Below are 22,060 nucleotides of genomic sequence, written 5' to 3'. Positions count from 1 at the left end.
CAAAAAAAAAAAAAAAGAAACAATTTCTGAGATATATCATTAAGTGGAAAAGGCAAGATGCAGAACAGTGTACATTATCTGATGCCATCGATAAGCACACATGGCACACATACAAAATATGTGCGTGCATACACATTTGTACTTGTTTATATACACTTAAAATATTGCTGAAAGGATTCACAGGAAACTCATAAACCTGGTTACCTCTAGGAAGGTTTGTTGGTCTTAAAATCAGCACAACAGAAGATGGAAATAAGTACCTGACATGAAGTTCTTGCCTGCAGGGGTTCACTGGCCAGGTATCCCCATTTTAGATTACTAACAAGAGTTGCCGGTCCACGCGACACAATATTCTGCCCACCTGAGCTTGCTCTAGGGTACCCAAGGGAAAAAATATGTAGACTAACACACATTTTTTAAAAAGTACTTGGAAATGTTTTCCATTTTTTTCTTATCCCTTTTGGAAGAGCCACTTGAAACAGGCACATGCCTCTGCCACTAATTTCAATTTTGAAATGTCATCCCTCTTTTAGAAAACATTCCTACCTCCCCACCAATACATTGCAAAAGGGCTTCTCACCTGGACCAGCTGCTCCTTCAGTTTGTAGATGGGTAGGCTCTCCCTCTGCTCAATGATTGACATCTGGGTCTTTTTTCCATAAGAGGCTTTGTTTCCCCCAAAGGCATGCTTCTTCCACTCAGGTATATCATTGGGCATCATCCCAATGCCCCTCATGTTGGCAGCAATCTGCCTGCCTTCCGCTGGAAAGGGAGACAGGCAACTTAGTGTGTCCTCAGCCTGACTCAAGAGGCACCAAAACCAAAATGGCAGGTGAGCACTGCACACGCCAGTTCAGCCTGATCCTTGACCGAGGGTTCTCAGAGAAGCAGGCAGTTCGCACTCAGACTGACCGCACTCTGCCCCTGGAGTGTGTGCCTTCCTTCCTCGGGTCAGCTCTCTTCTTGGCACTGCCAGCACTCACTCCCTTTCCCTCTGTGTGCTTTAGCCTTAATAAACTCTTTGTTTTGCTCGCCAAAAAAAGGTACTCAGAGAAACAAATTAATGCGAAGAAAAGAATACAGAAAAGGCGGAGGGAAAGAGACAGTAATGAGTGGTGCTACACATCTGGGATGTCTCCTAACAGAGAAAAGGTTATCTGCCAGAAGTGAAGACAGATCCTAGAATTCTACTTTTTTTTTTTTTTTTTGAGTTGGAGTCTCACTCTGTTGCCCAGGATGGAGTGCAGTGGCATGCTCATGGCCACTGCAGCCTCAACCTGCTGGGCTCAGGAAATACTTCCACTTCAGCCTTACAAGTGCCTGGAACTACAGGCACGTGCCACCACACTCAGGTAATTTTTTCAATTATCGTAAAGACAAGGTCCTGTCAAGTTGCCCAGGTTGGTCTTGAACCCCTGGACTCAAGAAATCCTCTCACCTCTGCCTCCTGCAGTGCTGGGATTACAGGCGTGAGCCACTGTGCCTAGCTGAATTCTATTGTTTTAGTAACTGCTATATTGAGATGTAATTCTCAAACCATGTCATCTTTTTCAAGTGTGTCCAACTTGGTGGTTTACTGTATATTCACAAAGTTATGCAACCATCACCACTATTTTTTTTTTTTTTTTGAACTGGGGTTTCACTCTGCCATCCAGGTTGGAGAGCAGTGGCACAATCATGGCCCACTGCAGCCTCTAACTCCTGGACTCAAGCAATCCTTCCATCTCAGCCTCCCAAAAGGCTGGGAATACAGGTACATGTCACCATGTCTGGCCAATTTTTTATTTTGTAGAGATGGGGTCTCACTCTGTTGCCCAGGCTACTATCTTAGAATATTTTCATCATCCCAGAAAGAAGCCCTGTACCCACCAGCAGCCTCTCCCCATTCCTCCTTTTCCTGCCCAGCAACTACTCATCTCCTTTCCATCTCTAGGGTTTACCTGTTCTGGGTGCCTCACACAATCTGTGGTCTGCTGCATCTGGTTTCTTTCACTTAGCTTACGTTGTCAGGGTTAACCCTGGAACTGTGGCTTGAGTGGGAGCAAAAAAATGGCAGGATTTTCATGGCTCTCTAGAATATGCAAATATTTTACAAATTTGATGGCAAAAGGAAGCCATGAAAATATAAGCCTACTAACCAAGGAAGTGAACTTTGGCAGAGGCCAAAAGAGGGTCATGGGGAGGCTTTCACCAAAGGGGGGGAGGGAATGGAGCTTATTCTGAAAAAACGAAGGATTCTTTTTATAAACTATGAATGCATATTTCCAGCCTTCCACTGTTAATCTACATGCAGCCAAACTGATACCCAAACTAACACAATTCCCCAAATTCTGTCTCCACCCAGACCTCTCTTCTGAGCTCTTAGACTCAATGGCATACTTGACAGCTCACCTGAGATGTCCTCCAGTCGCCTCATATCCAAGGGCAGAACTGAATTCACAATCTTTCCCCACAAACCCACTTCTCTGGCTTTCCCATCACTCACCCTTGCTCGCCCCAGAAGCCTGGGGGGGTCACTGTGCCCACGCCCGCTCCCTACCCCCACATCCAACAAATCACGCTCCTCTAGCATGTTCCCCTTTCTCCCTCTGTGTTCAAGCAGCCATTCTCTCTCCTCTCAATTGTTATAAAAGCCTGCTAATTCATCTCACGTGTCTACTCTTGCCCCTCCAAACTGGTCTGCAGAGCACCCCAAATCACCCTCTGGAAATGCAACCCTGATCATGCCAGTCCCAGTTAGAACCTTTCAACCTTTTCCAGTGCACTTAGAATTGAGCCCGGATCCCTTACGCCATCTTCAGAGTCCTGGCTTGCTGCTCTGGCCTCATCCCCCACTACCCTGCATGTCATGCTCTGTCCTCCAGCACAAGGGCCTCCTTTCAGGTTCTCTTTCCCACCCCTCAGTCTGGGACACACTCGCCAAACCCCCTCTCATCCCTTCTTGATATACTGAGTCCCATGTACCCTTTGGGTCTCAATTTCCCTAGGAAAGTGACCACCACATTCAATTACATCACCTGTACTTCTTCATATAGCACTGATCACAATTTGTGTGTGTGTGTGTGTGTGTGTGTGTGTGTGTGTGTGTGTGTGAAAATAGAACTTACTGAGAAAACAGAAAAGTTCCCATAGTGGGAGGGAACCTGAAGGCGTTGCCCAGATCACAATTTTTTTTTTTTGAGTTGGAGTCTCACTATCACCCAGACTGGAGGGTAGTGGCACGCTCCCAGCCACTGCAGCCTTGACCTGCTGGGCTCTGGCGATCCTTCCGCCTCAGCCTTCCAAGTAGCCAGAACTACAGGCATGTACTACCACACCCGGTTAATTTTTGATTTACTGTAGAGACGAGACAAGGTCTCGCCAAGTTGCCCGGGTGGGTCTCGAACCCAAGGGCTCGGGCAATCTACTTGCCTCGGCCTCCCAAAGTGCTGGGATTACAGGCTGAGCAACTGAACCTGGCCTAATCACAATTTAATTAACCAGTTATTTGGTAATTATTTGGTTACTATCCATCTTCCTACTAGGCTGTAAGCCTCAAACAAGTTTCATTCACATCTGTATCTCCAGTTGCCAAATTCAAATTAATAAATACTTGTTATGACTACATACAGTGGCTAATTAATAGTTACTGAACAGAGAATTACATAAAAAAGAAAGTTTCAAAGCTGTATTATCTTTAGAATAAAAATTTTTAAGTGATTCAGAAGAAAAATTTTCTCAAGCTTCAGTTCTAAGGAAATAAAACAACAAAAAAAGGAAAACTCAGCCAGTCTATTGATACGACCAGGGTTACTGAAACCTTTTTTTGGTTTTAAATACATGTTTAAAAAACAAAACAGCTAAGCACAGTGGCTCCTGCCTATAATCCCAATCACTAGGGAGGCTGAGAAGAGAAGATCGCTTGAGCACAGGAGTTCAAGGCTGCAGGGAGCTATGATTATACCACTGAACTCCAGCCTGGGGAACAAACACTTCATCTTTTAAAAAAACGAACCAGTTCAGGCACAGTGGCTCAGCCTGTAATCCCAGCATTTTGGGAGGCCAAGGCGAGTGGATTGCCTAAGCCCACAGGTTTGAGACCAGCCTGGGCAACTTGGTGAGACCTCATCTCTACAATAAAAAGTTAACTGGGTGTGGTAGCACGCGCTTGTGGTTCCAGCTACTTGGAAGGCTGTGGCGGAAGGATTGCTAGAGCCCAGCAGGTTGACACTGGGATGGCCATGAGCATGCCACTGTCCTCCAGACTGGGCGACAGAGTGAGACTCCAATTCAAAACAACAACAACAACAAAACAAACTAAACAAACAAACATGCTCTGAGTGAAAAACCAAGGCTAAGTTTTCAGTGTGTACCAGCAGTTCCCCCTCCCCATGTATCTGAAGGCTCAGATTTTTTTTAAGAGGAGCCCCCTCTGAGGTTCCTACCATCAGGCAGAGGATCCACCCAGTGTTTATTGAGCCCCATGGGAATAGAATCCATCTCAGCTTCCCGCTGGGCCTGCTTGAGCTCCCGCCTTTCTTTGGCCAAGGCACTCTGCATCATCGCTGCTTGGGAGAGGGAGCCATCTGGGTTCTACAACAACAGAGGAAAAAGCACCAAGGAAGTAAGATGGAGACACTGTAATCTGCATTGTGCAACCACACTTGGACTAAAACTCCTATCAATGTTCCAGACCTCCTGAAAGAAATGGATAAACTAGGTCGGGCAAGGTGGCTCACACCTAATCCCAGCACTTTGGGAGGCCAAGGTGAGAGGACTGCCTGAGCCCGCGGGAGCAACTTAGTGAGACCTCATCTCTACAATAAATCAAAAATTAGCCAGGTGTGGTGGCACATGCCTGTAGTTCCAGCTACTTGGAAGGCTGAGGCAGAAGGATCACCTGAGTCCAGCAGGTCAAGGCTGCGGTAGCCATGAGCATGCCACTGTACTTCAGCCTGGGCAAAAGAATGAGACTCCAACTCAAAAAAAAAAAAAAAAAAAAACGAAATGGATAAACCAGCATATTCCAATAAAATGAACAAAGACAACAATAAATCATTGATGGAACTGGGATATTTAGCTCCCAAGAGAAACAGGAATGGTGCTACCTTTAAATGCATGAAGGACATAAGAAAGGGTAAGAATTTTTCTGTATGATCCCAAGAACTAAAAGGAAGGCCAATGTAGACACCTCAGGAGACAGATTTTAGCTCCACCCAAAAAAAACTAACAATCAGATCCATCTAAGAATGGACCATGACTCCTTCAGAGTTTGTGAATTACATCACTAACAATGTCATACAGCCATAAGATGATCACACGGGGAGGCACTGTAGAAGAATTACATGGGCGAATTACAAGCATGATGTAGGCAGCGGAGCTGGGAGACCTTAAGATACCCTTTTCAATACCTCAAATGTGATTGCTACTATCTGGTTTGGCTTCTCCTCACAGCTCTGCCCTCCACAACACCCAGTGTATCATTTCTTTTTTTTTTTTTTGAGTTGGATTCTCACTCTGTTGCACACTCATGGCCACCCCAGCATCAATCTGCTGGGCTCCAGCGATCCTTTTGACTCAGCCTTCCAAGTAGCCAGAACTACAGGAATGAGCTACCACGTCTGGCTGATTTTTTACTTATCGTAGAGATGAGGTCTCACCAAGTTGCCCAGGCTGGTCTCAAACCCACAGGCTTAGGCAATCCACTTGCCTTGGCCTCCTAAAGTGCTGGGATTACAGGCTGAGCCACCGAGGCTGGCCCAGTGTATCGCTTTCTATGGAGGTCAGTCCCAAGGGGCCAAGTAAACCCTTCCAATGGCATCTGGAGCTGCAAGATAACAGTTCAAGTCTTAAGGAACCTGGGTGCAAAGGCTATGATGGTAGACCAGACACTCCCATCTATCTCTGCTTCCTCCCAAAACACACTCAATGAGCACAAAAAATATTAAACAGGCAAAAGCCTCAAAGCCAAGCCAATCCTCATTTAAAACAAAAACATTCCAGACCATGGCTAATACATACTACTACTTTCTGTGGCCCAAGTTCTGTTCATGTAGATCTAATAACCTGACCTGTTACTTTATTTTTTTTATTTTTATTTTTTGAGTTGGAGTCTCACTCAGTTGCCCAGACTGGAGTGCAGTGGCAGCTCCCGGCCACTGCAGCCTCGACCTGCTGGGCTCCGGCGATCCTTCCACCTCAGCCTTCCGAGTAACCGGAATTACAGGCATGCACTACCATACCCAGGTGATTTTTTGATTTATTGTAGAGATGAGGCCTCGCCAAGTTGCCCAGGCAGGCTCAGGCAATTCACTCACCTCAGTTTCCCAAAGCGCAGGATTACAGGCTGAGCCACCGAGCCTGACTCCTGTTACTTTAAAAAAAGGAAGTCCACTGCCATGTGCAGGTAAACTCCAGTCCTTCTTACCTTGACGATTTTAATGGGGCTCATGTCCATGCTCTGCTTGGTGTGTCCTCTCAGGAATGGAGGCTCTTCCTCAACCAGTTCAATCTCAAGGTCCTCATCTAAATCCCCCCAGAAAAAGAATTAGCCATGAACAAAAGAGAAATGACCAGCCATTTTCTTTCTTTCTTTTTTTTTGAGTTAGAGTCTCACTCTGTCGCCCAGACTGGAGTGAAGTGGCACGCTCATGGCCACTGCAGCCTCGACCTGCTGGGCCAATCCTGCCGCTTCAGCCTTCCAAGTAGCTGAAAACTATAGGCATACACCACCACGCCTGGCTAATTTTTTGATTTAGTGTAGAGACGAGGTCTCACCAAGTTGCCCAAGCTGGTCTCGAAGTCCTGGGCTCCGGCAATCCTCTCGCCTCCATCTCCCAAAGTGCTGGGATGACAGACAAGAGCCATCATGCCCGACTGACCAACCATTTTCTTTTTTGAATCTGAGTCTCACTCCGTCACCTAGGCTGAAGTGAAGTGGCACACTCATGGCCACCCCAGCGCTGACCTGCTGGGCTCAGGTGATCCTCCCACCTCAGCCTTCCAAGTAGCCGGAACTACAGGTATGCACTACCACGCATGGTTAGTTTTTTGATTTAGTGTAGAGACGAGGTCTCACCATGTTGCCCAGGCTGACCTCGAAACCACGGCTCAGGCAATCCTCTTGTCTCGGCCCCCCTAAGTGCTGGGATTATAGGCTTGAACCACCGCCTGTTTTCACCAAAACAATTTCCATGGTCACCAGCAGTTGTTTTTTTTTTTAATAAAAAATAGCTTCTGCCGGGCTCGGTGGCTCAGCCTGTAATTCCGTGCCTTTGGGAGGCTGAGGTGAGGGGACTGCCTGAGCCCGCAGGTTCGAGACCCACCTGGGCAGCAAGACCTCATCTCTACAATAAATCAAAAAATCAGCTGGGCGTGGTAGCGCACGCCTGTAGTTCTGGCTACTTGGAAGGCTGAGACGGAAGGATCGCCGGAGCCCAGCAGGTTGAGGCTGCGGTGGCCAGGAGCGGCCACTGCACTCCATTCTGGGTGACAGAGTAAGACTCCAACTCAAAAAGAAAAAAAAATAGCTTCTAAGGCAGCCAGACGCAGTGGCTCAAACCTGTAATCCTAGCACTTTGGGAGGCTGAGGTGAGGGGAGAGCCTGAGTCCATGGGTTTGAGACCAGCCTGGGCAACTTGGCAAGACCTCATCTCTACAATAAATCAAAAAATTAGATGGGTGTGTTAGCACATGCCCATAGTTCCGGCTACTTGGAAGGCTGAGGTGGAAGGATTGCCTGAGCCCAGCAGGTCAACACTGGGGTGGCCATGAACATGCCACTGCACTCCAGCCTGGACGACAGAGTGAGACTCCAACTCAAAAAAAAAAAAAAAGCCAGTAATTCAAGTAAAGCTCTAACCCAGGTGTCTATTCCCCTAACCCCCAGCCATTTCTAGGACATCTGTGCTCCAGCCCAAGAACTGATCAGTTACTTTCAAAAGATGGTAAGCCTGTAGAAAAATGCTGTTCTGACATCCTAAACTGTATGAGGGCATTTGCCATTCAACTTCATTACAGAATAATTCTTAACTATAATACATTGGTCAAAAATTTTTCAAAAAATTAGTTGGACAGTTAGCAACACCAAAATGTTGGCAAGGGTGTAGAGCAATAGAAATTCACCTTTAAGGGAGAAGTGTAAACTAGTAGAAACTTTAGAAAACAATGTGGAACTACCTGGCAAACTTAAACACACACATTTTTTTCCCCCACTACCCAGTAATTTATGTATTGAGAAAAAAAAGGAGATTATGCACTAAGAGATAATATAGGAGCTTCACAATAGTATTACTCATAAAGGTTAACAAAAAAAAAAAAACAACCCGTATGTCCATCAAAAGTAAAACAGACAAACTATCAACAATCTATATATGGAAACATGCCACAGTAATGGAAAAGAGTAAAAGAGTACTATAAATATCAACACGGATAAATATGTCAATAGGTAAAAAAACAAAGAGCAAAATGAATCAAGGTTAAACACAGACTAACTAAACAATGAAATGCTTAGTGATGGATACGTAGATGATAAAACTCTAAAGAAAAGGGAATGATTACCACAGAACTTCGGATAGTGGTTACTCCTAAAGAAAGGGGGGTGACCTAGGCAGAGGTGGTGAGTGGAGGCTTCAGAGGTACTGCGGCAATTCTACCTAAGGGGGTGCTGATCACGCCAGTGCTCACTTACTACTACAGGCTCTATTATAAGGTTTCATAATTTAAAAAAAACACAAAAAACATTAAATGGCGGAGAAGAAATTCATTTCCAGGGTAACTCAGAGGTACTCTAGGTGAATTTTGGGTTTTCAGAATAACTATTGAGAATATGAGATCAAATTAACTCCCCAAAATACAATTATAACTTTCTATATCCTAAAAACTTATCATAAGCAGTAAGTACCTATCTAAATACTTGCAGAAAAATGAACTTCTTATTTCCATCACGGAGACCCTTGTCCCTTAAGATGAGTGGTGAGACCCAAGGAACAAATGATTGACAGTCACCGGGCTAAATGACAAGCAAACGCCCCAGCGCAAGGGCTCAACTTGAAAATGACCCTTTCAATCCGTTATCCTGCTCAACCCAAGTGACCAGTTACCTTCTTCATCATCCACCTTAGGGAGAATGCCAGTCTCTTCATCAAAGTCTGGAAACTCTTCTTTGGAAAGGACATTGGCAGCAATCATCTAGCCAAAGAACAGAAGACAGTATTTGTAACCTGCTAGGATCACAACTCTTGATTTTTAGGAAACTGAATTACAGAGGTTTCATGTAGGAAACCCAGGTTTTTGTTTTGTTTTGTTGTTTTGTTTTGAGTAGGAGTCTCAATCTGTTGCCCAGGTTGGAGTGCACTGTGCCACTCACAGCCACCACAGCCTCAACTTGCTGGGCTCAGGTGATCCTACCTCCTCAGTCTTGCAAGTAGCTGGAACTATAGCCATGCACCACCATGCCTGGCTAATTTTTTGACTTATTGCAGAGACGAGTTCTCCCCAAGTTGGCCCAGGCTTGTCTCGAACCCCTGGACAGGCAATCCTCTTGCCTCCGCCTCCCAAAGGGAGCCACCGCACCTAGCCGAAACTCAGGTTTTTTCCTCCTCTGACCCAGGACATCAGGGTCTCAAATGCCACACATTCCGTCCCTGGGGGACTCTGCAACATAGCGCTAAAGCATGGGCTCAAAGATGTGAACCCCAAAGTGCTGCCTGCTCACTTCTATTTGCACAGCATTCTGGTACCTTTCTTCTGCATTAAGTAACCCTACACAGTTAGTGTTTAGGTCTGTCTATTCTACTGGACTTTAAGTTCCTCAAGCATAGGAACCATGATATGCTCATCTTTGTAGCCCTAGCACTATGTGGTGTTGACTCGTTGGTTCTGATGTTTACTGAAGAATGATATAAAAGGTCGGGTGCGGTAGCTCAAGCCTGTAATCCCAACACTGTGGGAGGCCTAGGTGAGGGGATTGCCTGATCCCACGGGTTTAAAACCCACCTGGGCAACTTGGCGAGACCTTGTCTCCACAATAAATAAAAAATTAGCCGGGCGTAGTAGCGTGCACCTGTAGGAAGGCTGAGGGGAAGGATTGCTGGAGCCTAGCAGGTCAAGGCTGCAGTGGCTGGGAGCGTGCCGCTGCACTCCAGTCTGGGCAACAGAGTGAGACTCCAACTCAAAAAAAAAAATTAGCTGGGTGTGGTAGCGTGTGCCTATAGTTCCAGCTACTTGGAAGGCTAAGGGAGAAGGATCACCTGAGGTGCGGTGATGGAGTGAGACCCCAACTCAAAAAAAAAAAAATACGTAAAAAAGAATGACAAAAACGATGATGAACACTTACACAGCAATGGCCGCATGCCAGGCACTAACCTAAGAGTTCCACCTCCATTAACTCAATCCCCACATCAGCAACATAGACTCTGTTTTACAGACAAGGGCCCTGAGGCTCAAAGATGCAGCGTTAACCTGGCTAAGGATTACACAGGCAAGAAGTGACCACAAGTCATCCCAGGCCACCGAGCTCAGGGCGTGCACCCCATCCCCCATGCCACATGCTGGGTGACAGTGTGACCATGAAAGCCGGTGGCCCCTACCTGTTTGATCTCCCACTTCTCCGGGTCGGAGATGCGGGTGAGGCGCTTGCGCTCCAGCGAGTCGTCCTCCACTTCAGGGGCACTGACAAGGGAGAGGTGGGTGGGTCTGTCCGGATTCCGCATGGAGGTCTCCTCATTTGTCTCCCCAATAAGATTTCGTCGTCGGTTTGGGTTTAGATCTTCTCCAGTCTCTTGATCCACATCCTAAGGCACAAGAACAAAGGGGCCGGTGCACTGGCTGTCTTCTTATGCTCCCCTGGCCATCAGATGTGGGGACAAGCTGGACACCTCACCTACCTTCATGCTCAGGCTGGTCTTGGTCCCAGTGAAGGACAGCACTTTGACCTTGACCCTCTGGCCTTTGCTCACCACGTCAGCCACGTTGGCCACACGACCTTCCCGCCGGAGCTCAGAGATGTGCACCAGGCCTTCCCACCGCTTTCTGAAGGAGAAGCAGACATATCTGGAACATGTCTAAAAATACCTTTGCCCCAGCCCATTTCTACCCTAGCTGGAACTGAACAAAAGCAAATGGTCTTAAAAAAGAAAGTACCAAGAAAGTGATCAAACCACTAAATACGATTATCGCCATCCTCCCAAAGAAAAGACAACGTGCAGGGAGGGAGGGACAAATTCTTTCTGCCTCAACAAGCAAAGGGGAGATGTCCTGGAGGCAGAGGAAACAATAAATGGCTCTGTAACATTTCCAAGAAGCTAATTTCCAAGAACTGTGTGTAGTTGACTTGATTAGTGTCATTAACCACAGCAGTGAACATCTCCAGTGATCACCTTCTGCCCCTCACTGGTGTGAAAAAAGAGCATCAGTCACTACCTCAATCCTTCCAGCTGCACAAAGCATCCGAACTGCATGATGCTGGTAACTTTGCCATTGTAAATGTCCCCAATGGCAGGCTCTTCAGGGGGAGGACGGTCCACATGCTTATCCCGCCATCTGTCCAGATTCCTCTCCCCATATTTGTCGCGGTCCTTCCGGTCTTTGGGGGGACTCTGACTCCTGCTCCTGGACCGATATCTAGATTTCCCTTTATTTCTCTCCTGGGTTCTGGAATGTGACCGAGAACGAGAACGATGTCTCCGCTTGTGATCTCGATCTCGATTTCGCTCTCTGTCTCGATCTCGGCTCCGACTCCGCTTCTTCTTCTTTGTCCTGTCCCTAAAATCAACAAGCACCTGTTTGAAAAAGAAACCAGCCCAAGTCCATCTTTGCATTCCCAAACACCCAGGACCCAGGACAGTGCCATGCACATAATAGGTGCCCACCAACTGCTAAACTGGAGTTTCCTTTTCTAAAAATTTTTCTAGGCCGGGCTTGGTGGCTCAGCCTGTAATCCCAGCACTTTGGGAGGCCAAGGCAAGTGGATTGCCTGAGTCCACAAGGTTCGAGATCCACCCAGGCAACTTGGCGAGACCTTATCTCTACAATAAATAAAAAAAACCAGCCGGGTGTAGTAGCGCGTGCCTGTAGTTCCGGCTATTTGGAAGGCTGAGGGGAATGGATCCCCAGAGCCCAGCAGGTCGAGGTTGCGGTGGCTGGGTTGCATGCCACTGCCCTCCAGCCTGGGTGACAGAGTGAGACTCCGACTCAAAAAAATTTTTTTTTTTAGTTGGGGGTCTCACTCTGTCACCCAGGCTGGAGTGGAATGGCACAATCACTGCTCACCAGCCTCAAATTCCTAGGCTCAAGCAATCCTCCCTCCTCAGCCTCCCGAGTAGCTGGGACTACAGGTACATGACACCATGTCTGGCTAATTTTTTGATTTTTTTATAGAGACAAAGTCTTACTATGCTGCCCGGGCTGGTCTTGAATTCCTAGGATCAAGCAATCCTCCACCTCAGCCTTCCTAAATGCTGGGCTTACAGTGAGTCACTTCATGGCCTGGAGTTTCAATAACTAAGATATCCCTGTAGGCCGATAAAGAATCAAGTCACAAACATATTCAGTCTTTATCAACCCTGACTTTTATCTTCTGAACTTGAGCATTTGCTGCATACTCTTAGCAGGGAGCAATGGAAATAGACCCAAGAATGTGGTCTGCGGTCAGTCCAGATTCCATTAACTTGTCCAAGATTTTGCTTGGCTGGTTCACAAAATTCAACTATCATTCTGCTAAATGTCCAGAGGACAGGACCCTAAGGACAAACCGGTGCTCAGTGTCTCGTTGCTTTCCCTGGCCTGCTGCACTGGGCATCAAAGCTTCCAGTTCCTTCAGGACATCCACAGCGACTTTCACATCATCCTCGTCCAGCATGGTCTACCGGGGCAGAGACATGCAGAGTTAGGAGATGGGCATACCACTCGAGAATCTGCATGTACAGAGCACTAATCGCTCATGCGACGGAGGCAGAGAGCGTATTTCCACCACGATTAGAGACAAATATGGAAGAAATGGGCAAAGGCTCTTGAGAGACATCACTACATTTGGCAAACCCTCTTTGTCCTTAACACAATTCTATGGAAGGCGATTAGATATCATCTCTCCCGTGAAAGGATGCAAGTGACAATCAGAACTAGAAAACATGCCAAAATTTTTAAAAAGCAACCCCTTGCCCTCCCTTCCCCCATTCCCTTTCATTTTTCCACAGCCTTCATCGCTACCTGCTATGCTTTGTACTTGCTAACGTGTCTGTCTTCTGCCTATCTCTTCCCCACTAGACTGTTGACAAGTTTACTCCCTACTCCCACTCAACACTAGGAGATTAGCTCCATAAGCAGAAACACTTGTCTGTTTTATTCACTACTGTAACCCAGATACTCAGAATAGTGTTTGACATACAATAAATACTCAAATATTTGCTAAGATAAAATTTAAAAACCAAAACACTTTAAAAATAAGACCTTCTGCCAGGTGCAGTGGCTCATGCCTATAATCCCTGCACTTTGGGAGGCGGAGGCGAGAGAATTACCTGAGCCCAGGGATCAAGACCAGCCTGGGCAACTTGGCAAGATGCCATCTCTACAAAAAATTTTTAAAAAATTAAGCCGGGCTCGGTGGCTCAGCCTGTAATCCTGCGCCTTTGGGAGGCTGAGGTGAGTGGATTGCCTGAGCCCACGGGTTTGAGACCCGCCTGGGCAGCGAGACCTCATCTCTACAATAAATCAAAAAATCAGCCGGGCGTGGTAGCGCATGCCTGGAATTCCGGCTACTCGGAAGGCTGAGGCGGAAGGATCGCCGGAGCCCAGCAGGTCGAGGCTGTGGTGGCCAGGAGTGGCCACTGCACTCCAGTCTGGGTGACAGAGTGAGACTCCAACTCAAAAAAAAAAAAATTAACTGGGCATGGTGGCGCACGCTTGTAGTTCCAGCTACTTGGAAGGCTGAGGTGGAAGGATTGCCTGAGTCCAGCAGGCTGAGGCTGTGGTGGTTGTGAGCATGCCACTGCACTCTAGCCTGGGCGGCAGAGTGAGGCTCCAACTCAAAAACAAAACAAAACAAAACAAAAAACAACCAAAACCTTCTAATATGTAATGGAGGAAAAACATTTCATTGCATCCCTCAGGCATCTGTTTCAGGGCCTTCAATTATTCCATATCTCGGTCATCTCCCCAATTACCACTTCCCCAAATTCCCCATCTCATTTCCCTTGAACAGCATTCTCAGAACCCCTGAACACTATTCTAGACACAGCACACGCTCAGGGAGAGAGCAAACACTAGTTCTGAAAAACAAGTTACAATGAAGACAAACTGAAAATTAACAAAATCGCTAATGAGACAAAGAAAAGGGGTGGGGGGAAGACACACAGTTTTAGGAGATATTCTCAGAATGATCTCAGTACCCGGACGGAAGGGTTGTCTGGTTGGCAAAGGACTGGGAAGAGTTCCTTCAGTTTTTCTTTTTCCGTTTTAGGTTTAACAACTGGATCTTGTTTCATTAAACAGCGTGAAGAAGTTGAAAAAAGATATATTCAGTATTAGTGGCTAACAAATAACTTCAATATTAGGTTTGTATCAACCTGAAACAAAATACAGCATTTTCCTTCTCATTAACCATACATGTTACTACAAATGTACTCTAATTTTCTAAAAATATTGAGCACAAAGTCCTCAACAAACTATCTGGACATGCAGGGGGGGGGCGTATCAATATTCATTTGGTTATGTCTTATAATTTCAATTTCATCTTGAGTAATTTGAAAACTTTCACTAGGACATTTACTTGCTCTGCAACTACTGAGAAGAAAACAAACACCATTTATGGGATGCTCACAATCTAAACCATTCTGGAAGCCCAGATGGAGGCTCTGCTCACCTTTGCTAGTCGAAGGCTTTGCCGGAGGCCGCATGGTTTGTATGAGACGCAGCAAGTTACTAATAAGAGAATCCTTTGAAAAGAAAAACAGAACAACAATTGTCAGCCCCTGGATCAGTACTATTAAATACACTTAGAAAAGGGAAGAGGGGGGCAACCCCTTCGGGTCCCCTCCTACTGTGGGAGCTTTTCTGTCCTCTTAATAAATCCTGCTTTAAAAAAAAAAAAAAGCCGGGTTCAGTGGCTCAGCCTGTAATCCCGCACCTTTGGGAGGCTGAGGTGAGTGGATTGCCTGAGCCCATGGGTTCGAGACCCGCCTGGGCAACTTGGTGAGACCTCATCTCTACAATAAATCAAAAAATAGCTGGGCGTGGAAGCGCTCACCTGTAGTTCCAGCTACTTGGAAGGCTGAGGCGGAAGGATCACCGGAGACCAACAGGTTGAGGCTGCAGTGGCTGGGAGCATGCCACTGCCCTCCAGCCTGGATGACAGAGTGAGACTCCAACTCAAAAAAAAAAAAGAAGCCGGGCTCGGTGGCTCAGGCTGTCATCCCGCGCTTTGGGAGGCCGAGGTGAGTGGATTGCCTGAGTCCACAGGTTTGAGACCCGCCTGGGCAACTTGACGAGATCTCATCTCTACAATAAATCAAAAAATTAGCCAGGCGTGGTAGCACGCACGTGTAATTCTGGCTACTCAGAAGGCTGAGGTGGAAGGATCGCCGGAGCCCAGCAGGTCAAGGCTGCAGTGGTCGGGAGCAGCCACTGCACTCCAGTCTGGGTGATAGAGTGAGACTCCAACTCAAAAAAAAAAAAAAGAAAAAGGAAGCGGGGTTAAACATTGTGGCTCACGCCTGTAATACTATCACTTTGGGAGGCCAACGCGAGAAGATTGCCTGAGCCCAGGGGTTCAAGACCAGCTTGGGCAATTTGGCAAGACCTCATCTCCACAACAAATAAATAAATAAATAAAATTAGCCAGGCATGGTGGTGCATGCCTATAGTTCCAGCTACTTGGGAGGCTGAGGCTGAATGATCACTTGAGCCCAGAAGCTAGAGGCTGCAGTGGCCATGAGCATGCCATTGCACTCTAGCCTGGGCGACAAAGTGAGACTCCAACTCAAAAAAAATAAAAATGAAAAGGGAAGAGGCAAAGAATGCCTTCTCAAGAAGGGTGGCTATGCACCCGAATTTAGCTCACTGGAATAAGTGGAACATCGAGTGCCAACCTGCTGTAGCATGAACCCAGCACAGCAACTTCAGAGAAGGCTGGTATTATCTTTGGGGAAAAAATCTATTTAGCTCCCTGCAACCATTTTCTTTCTCACAATTTAAATCCTAGACTCTTGCATCCCACTTCCTGACTCATAGAAAAAGCATGCAAATACCTATAAAAATGTAATGTGCCAGGACGCAGTGGCTCAACCCTGTAATCCCAGCACTGTGGGAGGCTAAGGCAAGAGGACTACCTGAGTCCAGGGGTTCAAGACCAGCCTGGGCAACATGGCAAAACCTCATCTCTACAAGAAATCTAAAAATTATCCAGGTATGGTGGTGTGTGCCTGTAGTTCCAGCTATCTGGAAGGCTGAAGCGGAAGGATTGCCTGAGCCGAGCAGGTCGAGGCTACACTGGCTGTGAGTGTGCCAATGCCCTCTAGCCTGGGCGACAGTTAAGACTCAACTAAAACAAAACAAAACAAAAAACAAACTCAATGATGAGAGACCTGCCCTGTTTTCCCAGAAAGGTGTCACACATTCCATTCATATTACCACTACTTAATGCCATTGCACACTTAATGGCTTTTTTAGCAAGTATGTACAAATTGTCTTCTTCCTATATCAAAATCCTATATTAAATCTGATGAAGCCGAGCTCGGTGGCTCAGCCTGTAATCCCACACCTTTGGGAGGCTGAGGTGAGTGGATTGCCTTAGCCTGCGGGTTCGAGACCCGCCTGGGCTACTTGGCGAGACCTCATCTCTACAATAAATCAAAATGAGCCGGGTGTGGTAGTGCGTGCCTGTAGTTCCAGCTACTTGGAAGGCTGAGGTGGAAGGATCGCCGGAGCCCAGCAGGTCGAGGCTGCGGTGGCCGGGAGCGGCCACTGCACTCCAGTCTGGGTGGCAAAGTGAGACTCCAACTCAAAAAAACAAAACAAAAAAAAAAAAAAAACCTCATCAAAATTAAAATTCAATAGTGGCATTAAAATATTACTACATAAAAAGTAAAGTCTCCTGCAGATATACATACCGTGAATTCTGCACCATTTTTCACCAGAGAAGACTTGAAAGTATCAAATGTTGTATTTTTCTCAGCAAGACTGATCACAAACTCAGCTGCAAAAAAGAAAAGGAATTAAAACAAGAATGGAGGCTTGAGCAAGAAATCAGTTTCTTTTTGTGTGTGTGTGTTGGAGTCTCACTCTGTCGCCCAGACTGGAGTGCAGTAGCTGTTCCCGGCCACAGCAGCCTCGACCTCCTGGGCTCTGGTGATGCTTCCGCCTCAGCCTTCCAAGTAGCTGGAACAACAGGCACGTACTACCACACCCGGCTAATTTTTTGATTTATTGTAGAGATGAGGTCTCACCAAGTTGCCCAGATGGGACTCGAACCCGTGGGTTCAGGCAATCCACTCACCTCAGCCTCTCAAGGCACGGGATTACAGGCTGAGCCACCGAGCCCGGCAGAAATCAGTTTTAATTATGTTGAAAACAAAACTAATTAGGCTACCCAACAGTTATAAAAACCAAAGACCACCATCTGCTAAGGGGAAAGAAAGTTTTGATTAAGCAGCTTCCTGAATATTCTTATAGATTTTTATAAATGAAAAGAAAATATTATTACAAATGGCTCAACCTGGCCCTTGAGTGCATTTAAACTAGAAAGATCTACTTGCCCCAGATGCTCATGCTCTCTTCTCACAAAACTACTAGCTGGGCACAATGCCACCTAGACTCAAAAGGTGACAATGTACAAAAGCATGAGCCCATGCATACACAGTTTCTGGAAGAACAGACCCAACCTATACACGGGGGCTGGGCAGTTGCCAGGAGGTACAATCTGCAAGTTGATGAAAGACTTGCTTGCACCCCAAACTTTTCTCCACAAATCTGCCTCCCTACGTGCTAGAATTACAGGTATGAGCCACCGTGCCTGGCCCCGACACCTTCTTCATAAAAATAAACATTTGGGGCAGGGCCTGGTGGCTCATGCCTATAATCCCAGCACTTTGGGAGGCCGAGGTGAGAGGATCGTCTGAGTCCATGGGTTCAAGACCAGCCTGGGCAACTTGGTGAGACCTCATCTCTGTCCGACAATAAATAAAAAAATTAGCTGGGCGTGGTGTCACACGCCTGTAGTTCTAGCTACCTGGAAGGCTGAGGCATAAGGACCACCTGAGCCCAGCAGATTGCATGCCACTGCACTCCAGCCTGGGAGACAGAGTGAGACTCCAATTCAAGTAAATAAAAATAAGTTCATGCTAGTATTTTTAATATAATTGGTTTTGCAGTTCTGTATGTAACAGAAAAAAATGGTCATTTCTTTGCAAATTAACTGGGATCTACAGTTGCATATAAACTAAAAGAATATGGAGTTTACACTTCATTTTAATTTTGTACATAATGTGCCCAACAGTTTTTGTTTCCTCTAAAAAAGACCAAGGTATTAGGAGTCAAAACAAAAGTAGAAAGAAATGCAGACTTCCCACCAGCAGGAACCTGTCTTTTCTCTGCTGTATTCCCAGACTCCCAGCTCAATATTTGCTAAATGAAGTAAACGTATTACCCAGATGGCAAAACTGGCAAGATTACCACCATATTATCAACTAAAAGAGGAGGAGACTGGGGTAACCCCTTCGGGTCCCCACTGTGGGAGCTTTTCTGTCCTCTCAATAAATCCTGCTGTCTAAAAAAAAAAACAAGAGGAAAAGGCTGAAGAGAAATTATACAGGACAGGCACCTCTCAATTGGGAGGCAAGAAAAAAGTGAGCTAAGATAAACTGGCTGCAGGATTTCGTCCTAAGTGCTATCTGGTAACCCTCTGAAGACACCATCATCCACTTCACAGGTGAGAAAAACAGTTTCAGAGGAACTAAGCTCCCTACCCAGGGTCACACATCTAACCTCCCCGACCCCTCCTCTTCCATCTCTCCAATTGATGATTTAGAAAACAAAAGAGTTACATGTAACTCTCCTGCTCACCTCTGAAACCATCTGCATCTGTGCCCAGATTCTCTGCCCTCCTTCCTGTCACACTAGACGAAGCAACGCAGGACCTAGCTAAGTCCATCCCTTCAACTCATCCGCTTTTACTTTCATGAGACACCATCTGCCTATAGCTTTTGCTCTAGGGTCCAAGCCTTTTCCAGCTCCTCGGTTTGGGTTCCCTAGATGTTGCTTGCTCCAAAACGAGGAGTGACTGGTTTTATCTTAAGAGACAGAACAAGCCGGGCATGGTGGCTCACGCTTGTAATCCCAGCACTTTGGGAAGTGGAGGCGAGAGGATTGCCTGAGTCCAGAGGCTGGAGACCAGCCTGGACAACACGGTGAGACCTTTCTCTACAATAAATCAAAAAATTAGTTGGATGTGGTGGCGGAGTCTGTGGTTCCAGCCAATTGGAAGGCTACGGCAGAAGGAGTACCTGAGCCCAGCAGGTTGAGGTTGCAGTGTCCTTGAGTGTGCCACTGCAGTCTGCGCGACAGTGAGAGTCTCACTCAAAAAAAAAGAGAGAGAGAGAGAGAGAAAGACACCCTGTAATCCCAACACTTTGGGAGGCCGAGGCAGGAGGATTGCTTGAGCTCAGGAGTTCAAGACAAGCCTAGGCAACATAGCGAGAGCTCGCCTCTACAAAAAATAAAATAAGTTGCCAGGCGTAGTGGCAGGCCGGTGTAGTCCCAGCTACTCGAGAGGCTAAGGCAGGAGGATCGCCTGAGCTAGGGAGGTCGAGGCTGCGGTGAGGCGAGATCGTGCCACTGCACTCCAGCCTGGGCAACAGACTGAGACCGTAACTCTTTAAAAAAAAAAAGACTGCACCGCATGAAAAGCCAAGAACGCACTTTAAAAAGCACAGACGCTGCCCGCAAAGATCAAATACCAGCGTGTAAACAAAGGAGCCGACAACGGTCAATCATCGCCGTCGTCGTCGCCGCCGCTGCGGAGGCAGCTGCTGTTGCTGTTAAAGATGTTTAAGCCCAGCAGAGGGGACCGTCCCGGGCTTCGCGGACAGCTCGTTTCCAAGAACAGCTCGACCTGGGGGACCTCGAGCAGAGGCCACGCCGCGGGCCTCCCGGCCCGGTGTCTGCGCCCGAGAGACCCGGACTCGCACCGACACGCAGCGGCCCATCGACCTCCTGCGCCTTCCGCTTCTCTCGGTCCCCTCCCGGCTCACCCAGGTCCTTGTCGTTGATCCCCAAGTGATTGTCCAGCTCTGTGCAGACCTTCGACACCAGGGACAGATACTCGAGCTTGGCGAGTTCTTCCGCGGGCCCCGGCTCGAATCCGAAGCCTGCTCCCGCCGGGGCCACGGCCACAGCCATAGCTACGGCTCTCCCCGGCCTCCTTCCTCCCGGCCGGCGCTCTGGGTCCCTCGGGCCCGGGTTCCGGCTTTCACTTCCGGGTCGGCGCACGTCCCTTCCGTTTACGGTCGACGGAAAACTTTAGGAACCTCTCGAGCCGAGACCGGAGGGAGCGTCGAGAGCAGACCGGAAGTGCTTCCGTAAGGGACATCCAGGGTAGGCTACTCTGCGCGCCGACGGGCGTCCTCTATAGGCCGGAGAAATCTTCGCCCGCCCTCGGGCCGGAAGCGTTCACGCTCGGCGCGCTCCTTCCCTATGTCGGCAGAGGGCGCGCGCGGCCTGCACCAGGGGCGCCGGGGGTGCGGGGGCAGCTCGAAAAAGGAAAACCCTAGCCGGGTTCGGTGGCTCAGCCTGTGATCCTGCGCTTTGGGAGGCTGAGGTGAGCGGATTGCCTGAGCCCGCAGGTTCGAGAACCGCCTGGGCAACTTGGCGAGACCTCATCTCTACAATTAAAAAAAAAAAAAAAAAAATCACCCGAGCGTGGAAGCGCATGCCTGTAATTCCGGCTACTTGAAAGGCTGAAGCAAAAGGATCGCCGGAGCCCAGCAGGTCAAGGCTGCAGTGACCGGGAGCAGCCGCTGCACTCCAGTCTGGGCAATGGAGTGAGACTCCAACTCAAAAAAGAAGAAAAAATTTATTTACATATGCTATCAACTGCATATTTCCAGAAGCAATGGTTTTTATGCAATACACATATTTCCTGTAACACCAAGGAATTCCTTTGAAGCCAAAGGAAAATAAATAAATACATAGCTACAGATAACACGACAGCCCAAACACAGATGCACACAGAATCCTCTGGCTCTCTCTTCCCACAAGAGCAACTAAACCAAACACAACACAAAAGTAACTGCGTTCAAACTGTCCTTTGGATGGAATCTTTTTTTTTTTTTTCCCACTCTGTAGCCCAGGCTGGAGTGCAGTGGCATGATCACAGCTCACCGCAGCCTCGACTTCCTGGGCTCAGGCCATCCTTCTGCCTCGGCCTCCTGAATAGCTGGGACTGCAAGAGTGTCCCACCATACCCAGTTAATTTTTAAATTTTGTGCAGAGATGGGGTCTCAGCATGTTGCCCAGTCTGGTTGGATTGAATATTTTGATATAATATCAGAAATAATTAATTGCTCATTATTATTGCATGACTCCCCTTGGACAGCCTCCATGTGATCCTTTACTGGTCATTGATCACAGCCCAATATGTAATTCACCTCCACAAACAACTTATACTTGGTCACCACCCATGATGGATACGAGATTCTGTTACCAAACTTGTAGCAACAAAGTTGTTGCTTTTCTGCTTGCTCCTAGACTGATACATGTGTTCAACACCACCCCTGATTTCCGCCTTATTTCTGCTTGTTAAACCCAAAATTCAAAATCCGAGACACCACCAAAGAGCCAGCTCCGATGCAAACACACGAGGGTCTTTATTCAGGCTCAAGTCTGGGCTCACAAATGAAGGTGACGCAGCACGCAGCAGCTTCAGGGACCAGAGACCCCACCCAGGCTAACACACACCTTTTATACATAATTCTGAAGGGGTGGGGTGGCTTTATAAACTTGTGCACACAGGATTGGATAAAAACTATATGACGCAGTTACAAAGACTTTGATTGATTTAAGTTTGATTTGCGCGGGCTCAGGCTTAGTTACT

General features: G+C 47.3%; 1 protein-coding gene across 4 annotated transcripts in view; it reads right to left on the bottom strand.

The window, feature by feature from the left end:
• Window positions 1-20,540, bottom strand: part of DHX8 (DEAH-box helicase 8) — a 39,530-nt gene extending 18,990 nt beyond the window's left edge. The window contains exons 1-12 of one of the 4 annotated variants that reach the window (XM_021712463.1): window positions 20,220-20,540; window positions 17,082-17,167; window positions 14,837-14,909; window positions 14,364-14,449; window positions 12,732-12,841; window positions 11,401-11,736; window positions 10,866-11,010; window positions 10,569-10,772; window positions 9,081-9,168; window positions 6,407-6,504; window positions 4,425-4,572; window positions 581-762 (exon numbers count right to left, since the gene is read on the bottom strand). In XM_021712463.1, the coding sequence (XP_021568138.1) occupies window positions 581-762; window positions 4,425-4,572; window positions 6,407-6,504; window positions 9,081-9,168; window positions 10,569-10,772; window positions 10,866-11,010; window positions 11,401-11,736; window positions 12,732-12,841; window positions 14,364-14,449; window positions 14,837-14,909; window positions 17,082-17,167; window positions 20,220-20,367 (1,704 nt within the window). In that variant the 5' untranslated portion in view covers window positions 20,368-20,540. Of the gene's footprint in view, window positions 1-580; window positions 763-4,424; window positions 4,573-6,406; window positions 6,505-9,080; window positions 9,169-10,568; window positions 10,773-10,865; window positions 11,011-11,400; window positions 11,743-12,731; window positions 12,842-14,363; window positions 14,450-14,836; window positions 14,910-17,081; window positions 17,168-20,219 lie in introns of all 4 variants that reach the window. The other 3 variants (XM_008058309.2, XM_021712465.1, XM_021712464.1) reach the window with 3 other exon arrangements.
• Between the last annotated feature and the right edge of the window lie 1,520 nt (window positions 20,541-22,060).

This window comes from Carlito syrichta, unplaced genomic scaffold (genome assembly GCF_000164805.1).
Source record: "Carlito syrichta isolate Samal-C Ts95f unplaced genomic scaffold, Tarsius_syrichta-2.0.1 Scaffold303290, whole genome shotgun sequence".
NCBI lineage: Eukaryota > Metazoa > Chordata > Mammalia > Primates > Tarsiidae > Carlito > Carlito syrichta.
The sequence above is the reverse complement of the archived record's forward strand: the minus strand, read 5'-3'. Positions and strand labels throughout refer to the sequence as shown.